The sequence below is a fragment of the Aspergillus luchuensis genome, chromosome 7, assembly GCF_016861625.1.
Source record: "Aspergillus luchuensis IFO 4308 DNA, chromosome 7, nearly complete sequence".
Taxonomy (NCBI): Eukaryota; Fungi; Ascomycota; class Eurotiomycetes; order Eurotiales; family Aspergillaceae; genus Aspergillus; species Aspergillus luchuensis.
The window spans coordinates 1,836,510-1,854,748 of record NC_054855.1 but is presented as its reverse complement, the minus strand read 5'-3'; the positions used below and the strand labels follow the sequence as shown (position 1 = coordinate 1,854,748).

Below are 18,239 nucleotides of genomic sequence, written 5' to 3'. Positions count from 1 at the left end.
CGGCGAAGAGATTTATCCATCAATCCATCTACTCCTCGTCTTCCTCTTCCTCGTCCTCATCCTCATCCATTCCCTCGGCAGCCGTAACAGTAAACGTAGGAGCCTGATCCACACCAACGTAACTGTCGCTCATCAAGTACAAAGTCAGCTCGTGCTCACCAGGTGTAGGCACGATGTATTCAAGACGCAGCTCCAACTTGCGACCGATAGTGATACGCTTGATAGCCAGCAGGTTCTTTGTCTTCTCGTCTCCGACCACGAGCCACCAGTTCTCCATCTTCTTGTTGGGGTAGAAGGGTGCGTGCACGGAGGTGTCGGGCTCTTCGTCTTCTTCGACCTCGCGCTCGATCTTGACCTTGAGGTAGCTTGGCTCGCCGGAGGTGACGCTCTCTGGATCTTCGACTTCGAAGTCCAGTTCGAGGTTGGGGTACTTCTCGTTGGTGAAGGCCGCGGCTTGTGCCAGTTGTCTGTTGTCCAGGCCGAGGCGCTTGACCAAGGTCGCGTAGTCCTTGTTCTCGGAGGGGTCCATGGCTTCCATGAACTCGAAGATGTCGTTGATGCTGGGAAGGTTGTTAGTGATGGTGGTATGAGAGGGAGGGGATGATGGGACATACTTGTACTCGTTGGCCACCTTGATGGCGTCGGGGCCGAAGTGAGGAATCTGCTTCAGAGGGCTGTCGCGGTCCCACATGGCCTGGACAACCATCTGAGACATCTCCATTGCGTTCATGGCGTTCAGATGGCCCTCCGAAGAGAGAACATCGACACATGCGCTGAGCAGGTTGAGAACCTTGCTGACAATGACCTCCTGATCCTTGGCAAGATCAATCGGCAACTGCATACGCGAGAAGTGAGCTTGCAGCAGCACGAAGGCCTTGAAGTGCGGCGAGTCGTAGGCGACCTGCGACATCTTGACAGGCACACGGTCGTATACGCGACGCAGGATGTGGTCCTCGTGACGGCGCATCTGGATCGACTCGAATTCTGTGGCTGACGTGACAATCTCCAGAATACCCTTGAGCTTTGTACGAGCCGACAAGGAGAGAAGGAAGGTCTGCATCGTGATGAAGGAGATGTTGTAGTAAGACCCAATCATGGCCGCGTTCAGAGGCGATACGCTGTCATCCTCCTCATCCAGGTCAACGATCTTGGCATCCGACAGTTCCTTCAGCGTGTTCTCCAGCAGTTCCGACAGGAAAGTACTGAGGCCCTCATGGCTGACATCGGCCAGACCGTAGAAACTGGGGTTGGCCAAAAGCCGACGGTAGAAGTAGGTGTGAGTCATCCAGTCGATCGCATCTTGAGTTGATCCAATCGTTCTGGTGCTGATCTCTGTGACGAAGGCGTCATGCAAGTAGGCTTGCAGGTGACTCTCAACGGGCAGAGCTTCGTTCAGGAACTTCTTGTAGTATTCCCGCTTCACAGCCGGGACCATGAGCACACCACGACCAATCTTATCCTCGCCAGGACGAGAGGCCTTGCCGAACATCTGGAGAATCTCGCTGATAGGGTAGTCGATATAGCGGTGCTCCCGGCCTTCGAAGAACTGCGTTCCCATGACAACTACGAGATGTGCGGTGAGATCGAGCTCCCAGCAGACATCTCTGGAGGCAAGGAGGACTTGGATTGCACCGATGCTGAAGAGATGAGAGACAATGCGCTTGTCAGTAGCGCTGAGCGCTTCGTGGTAGTAACCAATGCCATGTGACAGTGACTCTGCGAGAGTACGTTCATTGATGCGGCTCAGGAGAGGCGCCAGCTCATTGACATCGGCGTTAAGGAACCGGTCTTCATCATCGTCAGTAGCGCAAGCAGCCAGGAGATCCATAGCGGTGGAACGAGTCTGCTTGCGGCTAGGCACGAACACAATGGCAGGCTTGTCGGGGGATAGTTGAAGGATCGAAAGATACGCTGGTCTGGCCATGGCGAGCATGAGCGAGGGGAAGTGGGGGATGGTGAAAGACTGGATATGAAGCTCAAGAGGCACCGGCCGGGCATGCGGGCTGAAGTTGTAGATTGTGTGCTTGTTGGCACCAATCCACTCACCCAGGTCGCGAGCATTGGCAAGCGGCACACTCAGACCAACAATACGCATGCCACTCTCGGTTTCCAGCGCCATGGAGTGCATACGAGAGACCACCACCTCGTACACATATCCTCCATAGCCACCGAGCATTTGGATCTCATCGGCGATGAAAAGCTGCACTGCCCGGACGTTCTTGCGCTTCCGCCACTGTCTGGACAAGACATCCCATTGAGTAGGGGTGGCAAGGACAAGATCGGCACGTTCTAAAAGCCTGAGGTCGGCAGTCGTCTCTCCAGTAAGCTTCACAATAGTCTTTCCGCCGGCGATGTTGCTCAGTCGCTTCTCCCAGTCGACAAGACGTTGGTCAACCAATTCCTGGAACGGGGCAATGTAAACGGCCCTGCCACTGTCTTCCTGAGCCCAATGACGAAGCAGCGCAAGTTCTGCGCAAACAGTCTTGCCACTGCCGGTAGGAGCACCGATAAAGACATTGTCATCCGTATCGAACAGGGACTTGAAGGTCTGTGTTTGGATCTTGTTGAAGTATTGCCATTCAGGGTACAGTTGCTGGTATTCATCGCGCTTCAATGCCTTGATGGGGGCGCGTTGCATATCCAAAAGAGGAGTGTGCGGGGGGAAGCGCTCTGGAAGAATGAGCTTCTGGAAAGAAACAGCGATCTTCGTTTCCGAGTGCATCCAACGGTCCGAAACGAGCGAGATGAAGTAGTTGGGGGGCATGGGTTCGGTGATCGGAACAGTAAATTCGACGAGGTGCTCGTTCATCTCGGACTGTGCAATGTCTCCCCGGAGAAGGAACTGATCATGGAATAGAATTTCCTCTCCATCGCAATCCTCGACCAAGATCCAGAAGTCCTGCGCGTTACCATGGAGTGCCTCGTCCCAGACAAAGTTGGGGGTGATGGTCAACTCAACCCGGAGCATAGAACGAGTGACAGGCTGGACCTGTGCTTGAACTTCCAAGCGAGGGAATTTGGAAACGAGGTCGCAGACGACACGACCGGCCTTCGGCATACCGAGAAGCTCACCCATGCGAGGAGGATCAAGGTCGAAGTAACTAGCCCATGGCACATCGATTCTTTCAGCCTTTTGCAGGATGTCCCTAGGACAGGTTGGGAATTGACGCAGCGGCGTCATCGTCGGCCACATCCGTCGCTCAGCCATCTTACAGAGGTTGAGAGCCGTCTTGGCCACAGATGACCAGCCCTTCTTCAGGGATATCTCAAAGAGGGCGCGTAGAATACGACCAGCCGACTGTGTGACATAAACCATATCTGCCATAAGCGCCAGTCCCTCAAGCTTGAGTCTGGAGATATAGGCCTGCAGTAGAACATTGATCTTCGAGTGAGGCTCGTCGATGCCTTCCTTGACGGGAACAGGCACACGTCCCAACAACTTGGCAAGCTCGAGCTTTTCATCTTGACGGACTGGAATGTACTTGAATTCGTCACTCAAGGCGAAAATACGGAAGAGTTCGATGGGTGTGATAGAGGGCTGGATGTGCTGAGAGTACGTCAACATGGAGTTGTGGCCAATGTAGTAATGAGAGGCGATGCGTCCAAGCTCAGTCGACTGCAGGCGTCCCGTCTTCTTGTCATACTTGACAAGGCCTGCCCGTTCCAAGATGACTGCTGCAGAGTGGACAAGATCGACACGCTTCTGCTCCAGTGCCTCGTCGTCCTCATAATCGGCGCCAACGCTGTACAACCCGGGTGAGCGAAGCATACGGACGAACAGATAAGTGTATCCTAGCCAATCAACACCCTCGTCGCGCGTGCGAATATTGCCAAGAACGATCTCAGCGTTCATATTATCCGCAAGTTTACTCATAAGCTGACTCTCGATCGGCAGCTGCTGGTTCATAAGCGACAGATAATACTGAATCTCGGTCTGCGAGGTAATGATAATACCCTCACCGAATGTGTCGTACTGAGGTCGTCCAGCTCGTCCCAACATCTGGAGAACATCCTGAGGACTAAGTTCAACCCAGCTACCCTTCTCAGGCGAATAGATCTGGGTACCCTTGATGATGACGGTATGAGCAGGCAGGTTGACACCCCAGGCGAGAGTTGCCGTGCACACAAGGACTTGAATGCTACCATCACTGAAAAGGGCCTGAACTGAATCACGATCCGCAAGACTGAGACCAGCATGGTGAATACCGAGGCCGTAAGGCAGAAGATCTTTAAGGGAGGGATCGTCCACGGTCTCGGCTTCTTCGGCCAAAATGGCTCTACTGGCAGCATCGCTCCGCAGGATCTGACCAATGGTCTCCATCTCAAGAGCCTTGTCTCTGATGTACTTGGCGGTTTTGGCGGTCTCCTTTCGGGAGTGAACGAAGATGAGCATCTGATTCCTCCGTTGTCCAACCTGCTCAAGCACCTTGTTATAGCAAATATCGTTCATCGTCTTCAGCTGCTTGATAGCCTTCTTGTCGGTAACACCAATGAACTCCTGCTTCAGCGGGCATGGCCTATAAGACCCGTCGAAATGGAAGAGGCCCTTGAGGGGATCAACGCGCAAGAAGCTTGCAACGTCACGGTAGTTGGGCAGGGTAGCACTGAGACCAACAATTCGTACAGGGTCACCGGTCTGTTCGACCTTGCGAATCGTTCTGCTGACGATGCTCTCGATGACAGGACCACGGTCATCGTGAAGAAGGTGGATTTCATCTATAACAACAAGACGAACGAGCCTTGTGTAGCTCGTTTCCGACGCCTTTCTTGTAATGACATCAAACTTCTCGGGGGTGGTCACAATAATCTGTGTTTCAGCAATTTGCTGTTTGGTAAGCTGGCGATCACCACTGAGTTCAGCAACCTTGATGCCATACGGCTCCAGTCGCTTGCCGAGGTTTCCGACTTGTTCCTGAACCAGCGCCTTCAACGGGGAGATGTAGATGATCTTGAAGTCATCCAACATAATCTCACCGGTTTCGGGGTTGCGGTTCTTTCCGATTTCGCGGAGGATGGTGAGCATGGCAACATTCGTCTTTCCTGATCCTGTGGGAGCACAGACGAGCATGTTTCCATCGTCATGGAACGCAGATGGGAAGCACTTGGACTGGACCCGATTGAGCTCCTTCGCACTACCAAAGCCGACACGAGCCCACTCGGGCAGTTCGGTAGCAGGGATGTTCTTCTCCCCTGGCTCTCTCTTTGCCTGCGGAGGGGGCACATGAATCTCCTCATAGCCCTTGAACGTCCGCTTCGTAGAGCCCTGTGGTAGCTTAACGTTAGGATTCGTCATCAAGTGGTTGCCCTGGTGGAAGACGAGGTTTTCCAGGTTGATCAGCCTCTTGGGCTGCAAGCCCCTCACCAGCCCTCCCTCTGTAGGCTTCTCCTCGGGTTGTTGAGGTGCACTCGGGACATCGACGTCCATCAAATCCAGTTTGATCTTCTTCTCTGGTCGACCTGCACCTTCGGAACGAGTCGATTTACCCCGGATCTCGTCCAGAATCTGGCGATGTCCAGCCTCGACCATCTCACTCTCTACCAGGTGGCGGGCGTCTGCGTCTTCGGCCACTCGACGCCAGCGAGTGACCCAAACGATCTTATCCCGGTTGGTGACCAATTTGGCGACAAGGTCGGGGTTCTCGTAGTCGAACAATTCCATCAGGTCGTTTTCAACATCACGTAGCGGCCGCTCCGCGCCATCCTCGCCCTGACCACCAAGGATCTCAAGTGCTTGTGTAGCCTTTTCATGCTGTATGTGGGCATCGGAGTATGCGGCACCAATTTGACGCTGAAGCCAATAGGCATCGATCTCCCGGGCAGGTACCGTTGATCCCTTGTCTCGTCGATCTGTATCCCGACCCAGGCCACCATCTATTACCATCTCTTCGGCCTCCTCAAGACCATCGAGATCCGCCTTCTCAGTGGTTGTCTCGTCGATTCCTGTAGCTTCTTGTTGATCGGCCTCTTCGTCCTCCGAGAGTTCGTCGTCATCGCGTATCTCATCCACAGTACCCATGCGCTCGTCGTCCTCATCCTCCTCATCGAAAACGACGGCAACACCTTGGCGCTCATCCAGTTCGCCTTCACCTTCACCTTCCAAACCTTCGCCCATTTCTTCATCTTCGTCCTGCGCGTCGTAGTCCGTAATCTTCTTGCCGAGGTTGACGAGCTCATTGAACTCCTTGGGGTTCATCGAGCTTCCGAGCAGGTCATCGATCTCCTTCTTCTTGTCGAAGTCCTTCATCTCTTCATCCTTCAGCAATTCCAACACTGCATCAGCGGCACTTCGGACCACTTCGTGGGGGACGTCGCCAAGGTGGGTCGCGGTCATGGTGAGAATAAGGTCGTAGGTAGCTCGGGTGGCAGGCGTGCGGGGACGGTACTTGAGGCCCTCAATGAGGGCATCTGCGGCAGAGAGAATCCCCTGGCCTCGTAGTTGTGCCGGTTGACCCCGTTGGGTCTTCCTCTGTTCACGGGCAAGCACGTCCTCACCCTCTCGAATCGCACCGCGTTCAATGTCCGTCGGGCCGATAGTCTTTTTCTTCGTCTTAGGCGCATCATCACGCGCCATCCTGCCGCCCATCTCCCGGATACTTATGCGACCAGCGAGCGACTCTGGGTCTCCGGTGGGTTCATCGTTGACGCGAGAGATAAAACGACGGTCCGCCTGGAGAACCAGGTTGGACATCGCCGAGTACTTATATTGAGAAATATTCTGGTCCGCCATTTTGATGGTATATTATAACAAAAAACAATAGAACAAATGGTAAAGCGAACGTGCTGCGACGGTAATGTGTCGACTGGGCTCGGTGGAGCTCAGGTTCAGCCGGCGCGTCGAGACACCTGCGACAAGTAATGAATTTCGTGACGGTATGGGATCCTAAAAGGCTTCACAAACCTGGACCATCCTCCGGCAGCAAACAAGCACAGGGGTCGGCGCAAGGTTGCAAGCTGCTTGGGAGGAATTGGAGGAGTTTGAGTGAGTTGCGTTAGAGAGGTCGCGGGAAGTTCTTGTCAAGCAGATTTGCGTGGCAAGGCGGGAAGGTTTGGCGAGCGGGAGCCTGAGGTATACACCCGCTCGCCGCTTTTCTGCCGCGCTTCTCGGCCTGTCATCACATTGTATAGTTGCTTGTTCCCTTTCTCTCAACGCGCCGAGGACAACGCGCTGTTTCGGGATGATGCGCGCTCATGGACTACATATGTCCTACCTATGTCAGTCCCAAGCCCGTTCAATTGCTAGACCTGACATATTCCCACCATATCGTTGCCATGTACACAGGACCATCTGCCATCATGCCCGGCGACCGTCCACGCTTCTCCCCAAGGTAACTTGTTACTCGGTGCCGCGGCGAGGCGCCAAAACGAAGACTACTGTAAAGTTGAAAGATCTGCCCCAGGGGGCTTTGAAGCTGCAGCCTTATCAGGAGGTGGTGGATGACGCCCCCAAATATCCGGCTGTTGTCCAAGGACACTGGAACAATATGCAGAAGTTCAAAAATTGCGTGATCTTAACTAGAGTAGGCGGCTTCTACGAGGTATGACTACCAGCTTTATACTCCTTCTAAATCCGTGGAGTACAGATTTTCTGAGAGTATCCCTAACCTTATCCTAGCTCTATTTTGAGCAAGCTGAAGAGTTCGCCCCGTTGCTCAACCTTAAGCTTGCCTCCAAAAAGACCAGTGCCGGCCCTGTTCCTATGGCTGGTTTTCCCTTCTTCCAGCTAGACCGTTTCCTAAAGATTCTTGTTCAGGATCTGAACAAGTATGTGGCTGTCAGCGAGGAATTTCCGAATGCCGCAGAAGACAAGCTCCGATCCGGCGGTCTTCTCTTCGAGCGTAAGGTGGCCAGAATCATCACACCTGGCACATTAATCGATGAGAAGTTCATGGATCCTTCCGAAAATAACTTTTTGTTGGCAGTCTACATTGATAAATCTTCGCTGAAGGAGCAGTTGAAGCAACAGGATGCCTCATCCTCGCAACAGCACGTCCTATTATCCGCATCCCAAAACGTAGGCTTGTCCTGGTTGGACCTCTCCACAGGCGACTTCTTTACGCAAGTAACTACAGCACAGATGCTACCGTCTGCTATCGCCAGGATTGGCGCCCGAGAGATACTCGTGGACCAAGGTCTCCAGGATGTAGTCGGACAGGAGCTGCAGTTATTGATTGGACACGACCAACGATTGATGACTTTCTTCCAATTTCCGAAAAAGGTTGCGCCCATGGCCCGATGGGAAGCTATGCTTGAAGCCCCTGTATTAGACGCCGCCGCAGAAACGTTTACGCGTGAAGAAGTTGCCGCCGGGTACAGTCTCTTGGAGTATATCCGGGTTCAATTGCAAGGCTTGAATATGAAGCTTCAGCCTCCTCGTCGCCGACACTTGGACGAGTCAATGAGCATTGACCGCAATAGCTTGAGAGGTCTAGAAATACTGGAGACTGCCCGTGATGGCTTTGGGAAAGGAAGCCTACTTCATGCAGTGCGGCGGACCTCTACCAAGAGCGGAGCACGTTTGCTGAGAGACCGTTTAAGTATGCCTAATAATCTCTCTTGACCATTCTCCAAAGTCTAACATTGTGGCAGCGTCGCCTTCCACTTCTCTATCGATAATCAACGAACGGCTTGACCTTGTTTCGATATTCATCGAAGACCGTGATCTGCACGACAATGTGATTCAGTTTCTCAAACGCAGTTATGATGCCCAACGTCTAGTTCAGAAATTTACACTTGGTCGGGGTGACCCTGATGATTTGATCTGTCTTTCAAGGGCAATTGAAGCCTCTAAAGAAATCCGACAAGTTCTATCAAGGAAGTGGCATAGCGAGATTGATAGTCAAACCAAGCGCAGCATTGGAATTATGGTCGACCGAATTCACATGGATGGGCCTACAGTCTTAGCTGACAAAATCCTGGCAGCAATTGACGAGGAGGGTCTGCTGCAGAAGCAGCGCATTGAAGACGACACAGCTGCAGAGGCAGCACTTCTAGCACAGTCTGTCACTCTGAATGAGGGTATACCAGAGGACATGGCTGCACTACCGAAGAAAGTCAAGACAAAAAGTAGTGATCGATCTAACGCAGCTGCGGATGAGGGGACGATTGCCGATACCTGGATCATGAGACGAGATGCAAGCCAAGCTTTAAGTGAACTTCATCAGGAGTTAGAGCAATTACACACAGCAAAATCAGAGCTAACACAGCGTCTCCGCGAGTCGGTGGGTTCATCTGCGCTAACACTCAAGTGGACTCCGGGATTGGGTCACATATGCCATGTCAAGGGGGCTAAAATCACCCAAGAATCATTGGAGGAACTTGGAGTAACACGAAATGTCTCGGCCACCAAGTCGACGAGGTCGTTTTACTTACCAGCGTGGACAGAGCTAGGCGGTCAGATAGATCAAGTGAGGGCTCAGATCCGTCAAGAAGAACAAGTGATCTTTGAGCATCTGCGACGGGAGGTCATCCTCAATCTTGTCAAAATCCGACGAAATGCAGCCGTTATGGACGAACTCGACGTCGCATGCTCATTTGCCACATTGGCACAGGAACAGCAACTAGTGCGCCCGATCCTCAACGAAGGCACGAGTCACAAGATTGTGGGCGGACGTCATCCCACAGTCAAGCTTGGACTCGAGGAGCAAGGCCGACGGTTTGTCAGCAATGATTGCTTTCTCGGAGGCCCAGAGCGTATATGGCTTGTGACCGGTCCCAACATGGCAGGTAAAAGCACATTTCTGCGACAAAACGCACTCATCACTATCCTAGCCCAGGTCGGGTCATTTGTCCCTGCAGCGTACGCAGAGATTGGCTTGGTTGACCAGATCTTCAGTCGCATCGGAGCCGCTGATGATCTGTTCCGAGACCAGTCTACATTCATGGTGGAGATGCTGGAAACAGCAGCTATTCTCAAACAAGCAACCTCGCGCTCGTTTGTCATCATGGACGAGGTCGGGCGTGGGACCACGCCAGAAGACGGAACTGCCGTCAGTTTTGCATGCTTGCATCACCTGCATTATCACAACAAATGCCGGACACTGTTTGCGACTCATTTCCATGTCCTTGCCGACATGACTCACAACTTTGACACCCTCGGGAGATACTGCACCGATGTCAAAGAATCCGCTTCTGGATCATTCTCATTCGTCCATCGACTACGCAAGGGTGTAAACCGCGAGTCGCATGCATTGAAAGTTGCTCAATTGGCCGGACTACCCAGGGAGGCCATCGAACTGGCAAAGAGCGTGCGTCAGCGATTTTCTAACCACAACAACAGCCCACAATGGGATGAGAACTCGGCACCAAAACATACAGCAAACGGAGCCTGAAACTGCCCATACCATCAGTAATGTCATATCATTCACAATCTATGTACAATAGCCATTTTGATAAGAAGGTACAATGAACCATATACCCCGCAAAAGCTTCCACCCTTACTGCAACCGTTCTCAAAGCTTCGCCAGAGCCTTCTTAGTTCCCTCGCCCGATACTTCTACAGCGATGCCCTCCCCAAACCTCACCTCCTGACAATCCTCATCCCCAACCCCATTCACAAACTGCACTACCACAAAATCCACCCTCCTCTTCCCAATAACCACCATAGGCGCATGCCACGTTCCCGCCCCATACGTAACAGCCTGACCACCCCTAGCCACAAAGGCCCTCAAGCGACTCAGATCCGGCGGATCAACCACCTTTACAGTCTTCCCATCGTCCGTCCTCGCAGTAGCCGTAGTGCCCTTCAAGGAAGGCGCCACAATAACCAAGTAGAACGGCTCCTCCTCCACCTCGCCTCCCGCGCCTGACGTCTTCACCTGACTCGACAAATCAATTGGGGTGAAAGTTTGCGTAGTGTAGGGGTGTCTTTCCAGAATGCGCACGTCAAACACATTCACATTCTTATGGGCGACAGTGCGGAGTTTGCGCGGAAAGCACGAGAACATAGTCATGCGGGCGGAAGAGGGCCGGCCGCTCGGAGCGGTGGAGTAATTATCAGTCATTGGACCGATCGGGCTGTACTTCAGGGCAGAGGATTGATTGGCGAGGACGGGGACTGGCGATAGCGTTTTCAGGGTACTCTCTGGTGGAGGAGTGGTGATATTGCGAGCTAGGGGAGATGATATGGCTGTGCCGAAATCGGAGAAGGCATCTGGGGTGAGGGGAGCGGGGGTGAGGTTGAGGAGTGGACTGGTGGTGAGGGTTGGTGGTGGCATTGTTGTGTGTTAGAAGTATATGTTCTTTTTCGGGTTATTTGCAAGAAGAAATAATGTACAGTTTGGAAGAAGTATTGAAGGTAGGGGGACCTGCCCGAATGGTTGAATTGAGTGGTTTGATAGATGGGGAATGAGAGGAGAAGGGCGGGATGAGGTGATGATTTGTTATCTAAGTACCCCAGAAGGGCATCGGGAGTCGCCGTCATAGTATCGACGCTAAGATCGGCGGTCGGAAGGGCCCGACGTCAGATTGATTGGGTTGGAGAAGAGGAGTAGATCAACGTTGCTCTGCTATAGAAGGGGTCTTTTCATCATTGATAACATCATTTGTGGGACATGGGAGAGATCCCAATTCTTGTTCTGGGAGATGTATTTTTGGAAGTAGTAGTTCCTCCTTACCGGAAGTTTAGCCCTCTTCCCGGGCCCGTCACTTGCATTCTGGCACATTGAGATGCGGGTCGCAATGCAAGGGATGACGGGCGTTTAAAAGATTAACAAGTGTCATTCAATGACCGCATTATCTATTGAATTGTCCCGGTTTCAATGGTTGGTCACTTCCAAATGTGACCTATCTATAAGGTCAGGTGATCAGGTTCCTCTACGTACTAGTACCTTCTTCTCCTTCTTCCGTCTATCTTCACCTCTTCGGCTTCGCTTATACACTGTTATTTATGTTCTCATACGGCCACTGAATATTTTCTTAGTGGTTTCACAATTGAACTCGGAGCAATACAATTCGTGATCATATCAAGTGTGTGATAGATCTCTGAATACACACAATCCAGCAGCAGTGTTTAGCTCCAAATATATATTCAGAGATAGTACTATGCACGCTACTACCAGCCATCCAATTGATGCTGGCAGACGAAGAGCTGAAACAGTACTGGAGTTTTTCACCATCACCTTAACACACAGGCACACCGATTTCTCTTCCTGATAGCGAAATCATCAACTCCTTACCTTTGATGCTTTATTCTCGTGAATAATTTGCTAGGATCCGTCAGTTTCCTTTGGACATGCAGGATCAGCTGAGTCAGCCAATGGACTGCCACGTGAGGCTAAGCCTCTGACTAATCGGGGCGATCCATCGGGGCTGGCAAAAAAGCCAAAAAACCGACGAGTAAAACCGACTTCACGGTAGTGGATCGGCAGTGGAATCTCCCGGTCTAAAAGGTTGAAAGCGTTATCGCGCTTCGCTTGGGCTCCACAGAGACTCGTCAGTAGTTCGGATTTTGGATGCCAGTTTGTCTGGGCATCTTCCTCGGCGCAGGCTTGTCCAATGCTTTGTGGACAACGAGTGGATTCTCCCCCTCGAATTATGCAATCAAAATGAGTATACTCATCAGCTGCCAATTGATAGTCTGGAAAACACACTGCTGAAACTCGGTCCTCACCGGGATTCTGGTCTCCTTATATTTCTTGGATCAATAGTGTGACGCACCAGGTACCGGAAAAAGAATTTCGAGCTAGCCTTAGCTGGATTGAGGTCGGACTTAAGGCATGCAAAATTCATTCGGACAAGAAATGGCAGATTGTTGGTTGACGTACGCTGGTGCGGAGGGTGACGACTCCGGCTTAGGCAGTCACTTTTTTGTTGGCGCCAATCCAGTCTCATAAGGTGAACTCTTTGCCCACCAGTTCCGATCCAGTCAAAGGCGTTGAAATGCCTTCCCCGGTTCGCTAGTCTTTGCCTCCTGTTCGCTTTCGGGTTTCCGTTCCTTATCTTGTATCGATATCCTGTGATTGTGCCGTCGTGATCTTCTTTCCAATGGCGGGGAATCAGTGGCTACGATGTGTGCTGATTCTGGCCCTGGCGGTACTTGGGGTCCAAGGTATCAGTCTTGATATCAGCAGCGAGGGTATGTGATTCACAATCCGTGGTAGCTAATCGGGCCTGATATAGGGTTGATGGCTCAATCCCCGCAACCCAAACGCAGATGAACCTAACCGCTCTCGTTCACAGATTCGGTCAAGAATGCAGCATCAACCGCCGCCTACGGCATGATGAAGCATTACAAAGGAAATGAATCTGGCGAAATTCCGGGCAAGATCCCCAATACTTGGTGGGAAGGTGGCGCCATGTTCATGACGCTCATGCAATACTATCACTACACGGGGGATTCCACCTACAACCAGGAAGTCATCCAGGGCATGCAGTGGCAGTCGGGCGATTGCGATTACATGCCGGCGAACTGGAGTAGCTACATCGTGAGTTTCTCGCCTAATGACTGTCCCTTGCCCAACTAATAAAGGCATCCAGGGTAACGACGATCAAATGTTCTGGGGTTTGGCCGCTATGACTGGTGCCGAACTGAACTTTCCCGACTCTAGCGATGGATACTCCTGGCTTTCACTGGCGCAGGGTGTCTTCAATACCCAGGTCGCCCGCTGGGATAATTCTACCTGCGACGGGGGTATGCGGTGGCAGATTTACACCTACGAATCGGGTTATACCATGAAAAACGCCATTTCCAACGGTGGTCTGTTTCAACTGTCAGCTCGGCTGGCGCGCTATACTAGCAACCAGACCTACTATGACTGGGCAGAGCGCATCTGGGACTGGTCGACCACGACGCCGCTGTTGAGCAACTCAACCTGGAACGTCGCTGACTCGACATCGACGACAAACGACTGCAGTACCCAAGGAGATAACCAGTGGAGCTATAACTACGGCGCTTATCTTGGAGGAGCTGCGTACATGTACAATTACGTAGGTCAGCCCACAGCATCGAGAAATGATTAATTCCTAACCTGTCACAGACCAACGGTACCAGCACCAAATGGATGAACGCCGTCGATGGCCTGCTGAATCGCACGTTGAACACGTTCTTCCCTTCGAGCCACGGCGGTGAAATCCTAACGGAGATTCTATGTGAACCGACAGAGGTGTGTAACGACAACGAAATCATCTTCAAGGGTCTCGTTTCTGCCTGGCTCGCCTACACAGCCCTACTGGTTCCGTCCACCTACAACAGAATCCTGCCCAAGCTGCAAGGATCTGCCCAGGGCGCTGCCGCAACCTGCACCGGGTATGGTAACAACACCTGCGGCGTGCGATGGTGGAACAGTACCTGGGATGGCTGGAGCGGTCTCGAGGAACAGATGAGCGTTACCAGCGTCTTCTCGTCGAATATGATCGCCTTCAACTCCTCGTCTGCACCGCTGACTTCCAGCACGGGAGGCAACAGCACCAGCAATCCGTCGGCCGGAACCGATGACAGCTCCGATGACAAGACCATTCTAAGCACGATCACCACGGGAGACCGCGCGGGAGCGGGCATCGTGACAGTTGCTTTTGCTGGGGGTTGGATTGGCTTGATGGCATGGTTGATGCTCGGTTAATGATACCATAATTGGCGTTAGTTTTGTATATATTGTGTAAATAATTAGACGACGATATGTCTGCAAAAAACACCATTGCAAACACTATATTAATATATGAGAAGAAGATTCATATGACAGTGTTCGGGTGTATTGCTATTAGGGAGTGTTGTATGTACATCAGTTTGCTGGTAATTGTCACGGTATCCTATCAACTTCAAAAAAAGAAACACAGTATCTTGCATGGTATATAGACCGAAAAAAATCACGAACTTTGATAATCATTCTAATGCGATCGATAACCGCTATCACGTAGAAAAATGTCCCCGATAACCGGCCACAAGAGCACAATAGCATTCCTTCCCAAGGAAATGACCTACTGTTCCAACATGGGCTGCTTCTCCTTCAACCCGGTCTTCGTCTCCACATGCTCCTCGCTAAGATGCTGACGAGTGATAAACACACTAGCAACGAACCCACAAGCAGCCAGACAAGCATACATAATCCACATATTACGAAGACTCCACGCATATGCATCCGCCACAGCGTGTCGCTGAGTTGGATCCTGGACCGCGCGAACGGCATCAACATTAGCTGCCGCCTCCGTGCCAGAGAACTCAGCCAATAGCGACGAGGACAGCCCCGCAGCCTTGAGACCGTCCTGTCGCATGTCCATGCTGTTCTGGAACACCACACCCCCGAGCACTACGGACATGGCCATTGCGACGTTGCGGATGAAGCCGAAGGTGGCGGTTGCGCTGGCGGTGTTGGCCTGGGTGATGTTGCTTTGGAGGGCGAGGAGAGGCGGGAAGAAGAGCATTCCGCAGCCCATGCCGGCGGTGATTTGGTAGCCGACGATTTTTCCGAGGGAGGAGGTGGCGCTGTAGTTGGTGAAGAGGCCTACTCCGAGAACTACGATGGCAGTGCCGGCCCAGATGATTTCGAGGTAGCGGCCCGTGCGGTGGATGAGGAGGCCGGAGAAGAGACTGAATGCTGCTTCGGTTAGGACGAAGGGGAGGATTAGGACGCCGGAGCGGAATGGGGTGGATTCTTTGGCGGATTGGAAGTAGAGGGGGAGGTAGTATTCTGCTCCGAGGTAGACCTGGTGGGAGGGGGAAGGGTTAGTGGTGTGATTGATGTGAGGATGTTGGGGGAGGGTCGTACAAAGCCATGTGTGAAGTCGAGTAGGAAGCAGGCGACGTTGGACCGGTTCCTGAATACGCCAAGGGGCATGAGGGGGTATTTGGCTAGCTTCTTCTCACTGTAGATGAAGGCGAACGACATCAGACAGCCGAAGACGATCAGGCAGATCACCTTGGGAGAGCCCCAGGGGAATGTGGCGCCTCCGAAGTCCAGACCTAGCAGAAGCAGGATAATGAGTGCGAGCATGGAGAAGCTCCCCCACCAATCCACGACTTTGATTCCGGCCAGGACGGGGGTCCTTGGATTGTGTATGTCCAGGAACACATAGAGCAGCACAAAGGCCGTTCCACAGACGGGAAGATTGATCCAGAAAATCCACCTCCATGAAACAGATTGGGTGAAAGCCCCACCTACGATCGGCCCTAAGGCACCAGCGATGGCCCAGATGAACTCAATCAATCCGAGGAACAGACTGCGGAGTCTATCTTAATGTCAGCTACATACCAGAAAAGAATAAGAGGTGTGAGCAGTACCTGACGCTGAACAAGTCAGAAATGGTGATTGTGATCAGCTGGATGAGGCCACCACCAGCTATACCTTGTATACCACGGCCGGTAATCAGCATGGGCATACCATTGGCTTTGGCGCAGATGATTGATGCTACAAAGAATAGGGCAACGGCTGTGAGGAGGATAGGTTTTCGCCCCCAGATATCGGACAGATTGGCCCAAATGTTGGAACTGGCGGCATTGGCGAGGAGATAGGCACCTCCGATCCATACATAACCGGATGCTGAATGCAGATCGGACGAGATTGTAGGTGTAGCAGTAGCCACAATGGTCTGATCAAGTGCGGAAATAAAGAGCGCAAGCTACCTCTTATAAGCAGGGTGTTAAATAGGAAAATCTAGAGAGAAACACACCGAAAGGGCAAGCATAGTTGCAAAGATCTTCCAGTTACTGCGAGGTCCAGGAGTCTCAGGTTCATCGGACTGAGGTCCGTGTGGGGGAGTTTCTAGATCTTGTGCATTGGATACTATATTCTCCGAACCGCATTGATCAGGTCCATAGTTCTCGCTCACGGTTCCGGACGTGGATAGCATTTCGATTGGCTGCCGATCGGCACCAATCGAATTTCTAGAAGAACCCAACGCCATTGGGACCTCTTCTCCAAGAAATGGAACGCCAATATCAGCCTGTAAGGATTTTGGCGAGGAGAAGATAGGATGGGGAAGATGGATGCAGGGCGAAAAGATTGAGTCACGGCTGTTTGTTCAGTTTGTCTGTGTCTTGGCTGGGGTTCCCGTTTGCCGACATTCTCTCCATCTTTCATCCCTTCTTTGCCGAGTGAGTAATTAGAAGTAGAGCGATCTCATAGACACAATGCTTATGCACGTTGCAGGCTTCTCGTCGCTTAATACTGAAGGTATGGATCTAGCGTAAACCCCACGTCAATTGTATGACAGTTCATCGTTTTGAGTTGTTGACAGCTCCACTCTGCTGGCGCATAGTATATACAGTAATTGGTTTTAGTAGTATGATCTAGTGAGAAAGGTCTAGTACCGTAGTACTTATCTGAACAGGATGCCTTATTTTCCTAGCCCAAAATGAAGTTATATCATCAGGCTTTGTTGTGCACCCGTTACGAAATAGGGGAGACCCAAGACCGAAAATGTCGTCTCCAAAGACCGGAGGGATATTCCAGTCATAGCCAGGAGGAGATCACAGTGTATGATGTGATGAGCATGGAGAACACTGAGTGCTTTAGCAACCTGTTCACACCATTGGAGTCGAAGTTGAAGGGTTATATCTGGCATGTTATGTTGAACGTAATCTTTGAGATTCCCATCGTCCAAATATTCCATAGTGAGGCAGCAAGTTTCTTGATCCCAACTCAGTATTTTGAGAAGACATGGATGTTCTCCTATCATTGCATAAACCTTGGCATCAAGCCGCATATTACGACGGTGGTATTCTTCTTCAGGAGGGCAATATGGATTTGGAATAGGTGCCTTCATAACGGCACCAGAAGGCAATCGCTCAAGAATAGCGGTTCCTCCCCAAGCCAAGGGTTTGCCTTTGGTAACATGAATCACTTCTCCTGGACGTGCTTCCGGTATCTTGCCGAGACTTGAGGATTGCCCTCCTTCTGTCAATCCAGAACACATATGTAGGTTATCTCCTGAGGATAAGGTTTGGGCAGGTTACTCCTTTCTACGGTTGATTGCCTGGTTGTCTTCTAGGTAGAAGTGGTAAGGAAACAGTGAATCACACATGATAGAATTGAACATACTGCGTCTGGCTCTGCTTCCAAGCGGCTAGGGCACTCATTTTCAGCATTTTGTCTATGACGAGGAGCATTGCTGTAAAGAGACTACTTATAGAAAAGTAAACGAAGTAAAGAAGAAGACCAGATGGGATCAATGAACAGTAGCAAACTCGGCATCATAAATCTCATCAATGTCATCAGCAAATTACCTCCGGACTGTGTTTTTTTTTTGAGCTGAATCATGATACTGACTCGCAGTAAGGGAACTGCGTAGGGGTGATAGATTGATAGAGG

The 18,239-nt window shown here is 51.6% G+C and overlaps 5 protein-coding genes across 5 annotated transcripts; 2 read left to right on the top strand and 3 right to left on the bottom strand.

Moving 5' to 3' along the window:
* Positions 1-28: 28 nt before the first annotated feature.
* BRR2 (ATP-dependent RNA helicase BRR2) lies at positions 29-6,727 on the bottom strand (the record flags this gene model as incomplete). Its single annotated transcript, XM_041683250.1, has 2 exons — positions 29-560; positions 615-6,727. The coding sequence occupies 2 exons, from the start codon at positions 6,725-6,727 to the stop codon at positions 29-31; spliced, it is 6,645 nt and encodes a 2,214-aa protein (XP_041547529.1).
* A 448-nt stretch (positions 6,728-7,175) lies between these two features.
* MSH1 (mismatch repair ATPase MSH1) lies at positions 7,176-10,328 on the top strand (the record flags this gene model as incomplete). The annotated part of the gene is made up of 3 exons (XM_041683249.1): positions 7,176-7,535; positions 7,613-8,534; positions 8,587-10,328. The coding sequence occupies 3 exons, from the start codon at positions 7,176-7,178 to the stop codon at positions 10,326-10,328; spliced, it is 3,024 nt and encodes a 1,007-aa protein (XP_041547528.1).
* Positions 10,329-10,448: 120 nt separating this feature from the next.
* AKAW2_70643S (ureidoglycolate hydrolase) lies at positions 10,449-11,213 on the bottom strand (the record flags this gene model as incomplete). The annotated part of the gene is made up of 1 exon (XM_041683248.1): positions 10,449-11,213. One exon carries the CDS (start codon positions 11,211-11,213, stop codon positions 10,449-10,451), a length of 765 nt encoding a protein of 254 aa, XP_041547527.1.
* A 1,768-nt stretch (positions 11,214-12,981) lies between these two features.
* Positions 12,982-14,555, top strand: AKAW2_70642A (glycoside hydrolase family 76 protein; the record flags this gene model as incomplete). The annotated part of the gene is made up of 4 exons (XM_041683247.1): positions 12,982-13,072; positions 13,177-13,421; positions 13,474-13,923; positions 13,974-14,555. 4 exons carry the CDS (start codon positions 12,982-12,984, stop codon positions 14,553-14,555), a joined length of 1,368 nt encoding a protein of 455 aa, XP_041547526.1.
* Positions 14,556-14,910: 355 nt separating this feature from the next.
* AKAW2_70641S (MDR family MFS transporter) lies at positions 14,911-16,833 on the bottom strand (the record flags this gene model as incomplete). The annotated part of the gene is made up of 4 exons (XM_041683246.1): positions 14,911-15,636; positions 15,699-16,158; positions 16,211-16,548; positions 16,600-16,833. 4 exons carry the CDS (start codon positions 16,831-16,833, stop codon positions 14,911-14,913), a joined length of 1,758 nt encoding a protein of 585 aa, XP_041547525.1.
* Positions 16,834-18,239: the final 1,406 nt, after the last annotated feature.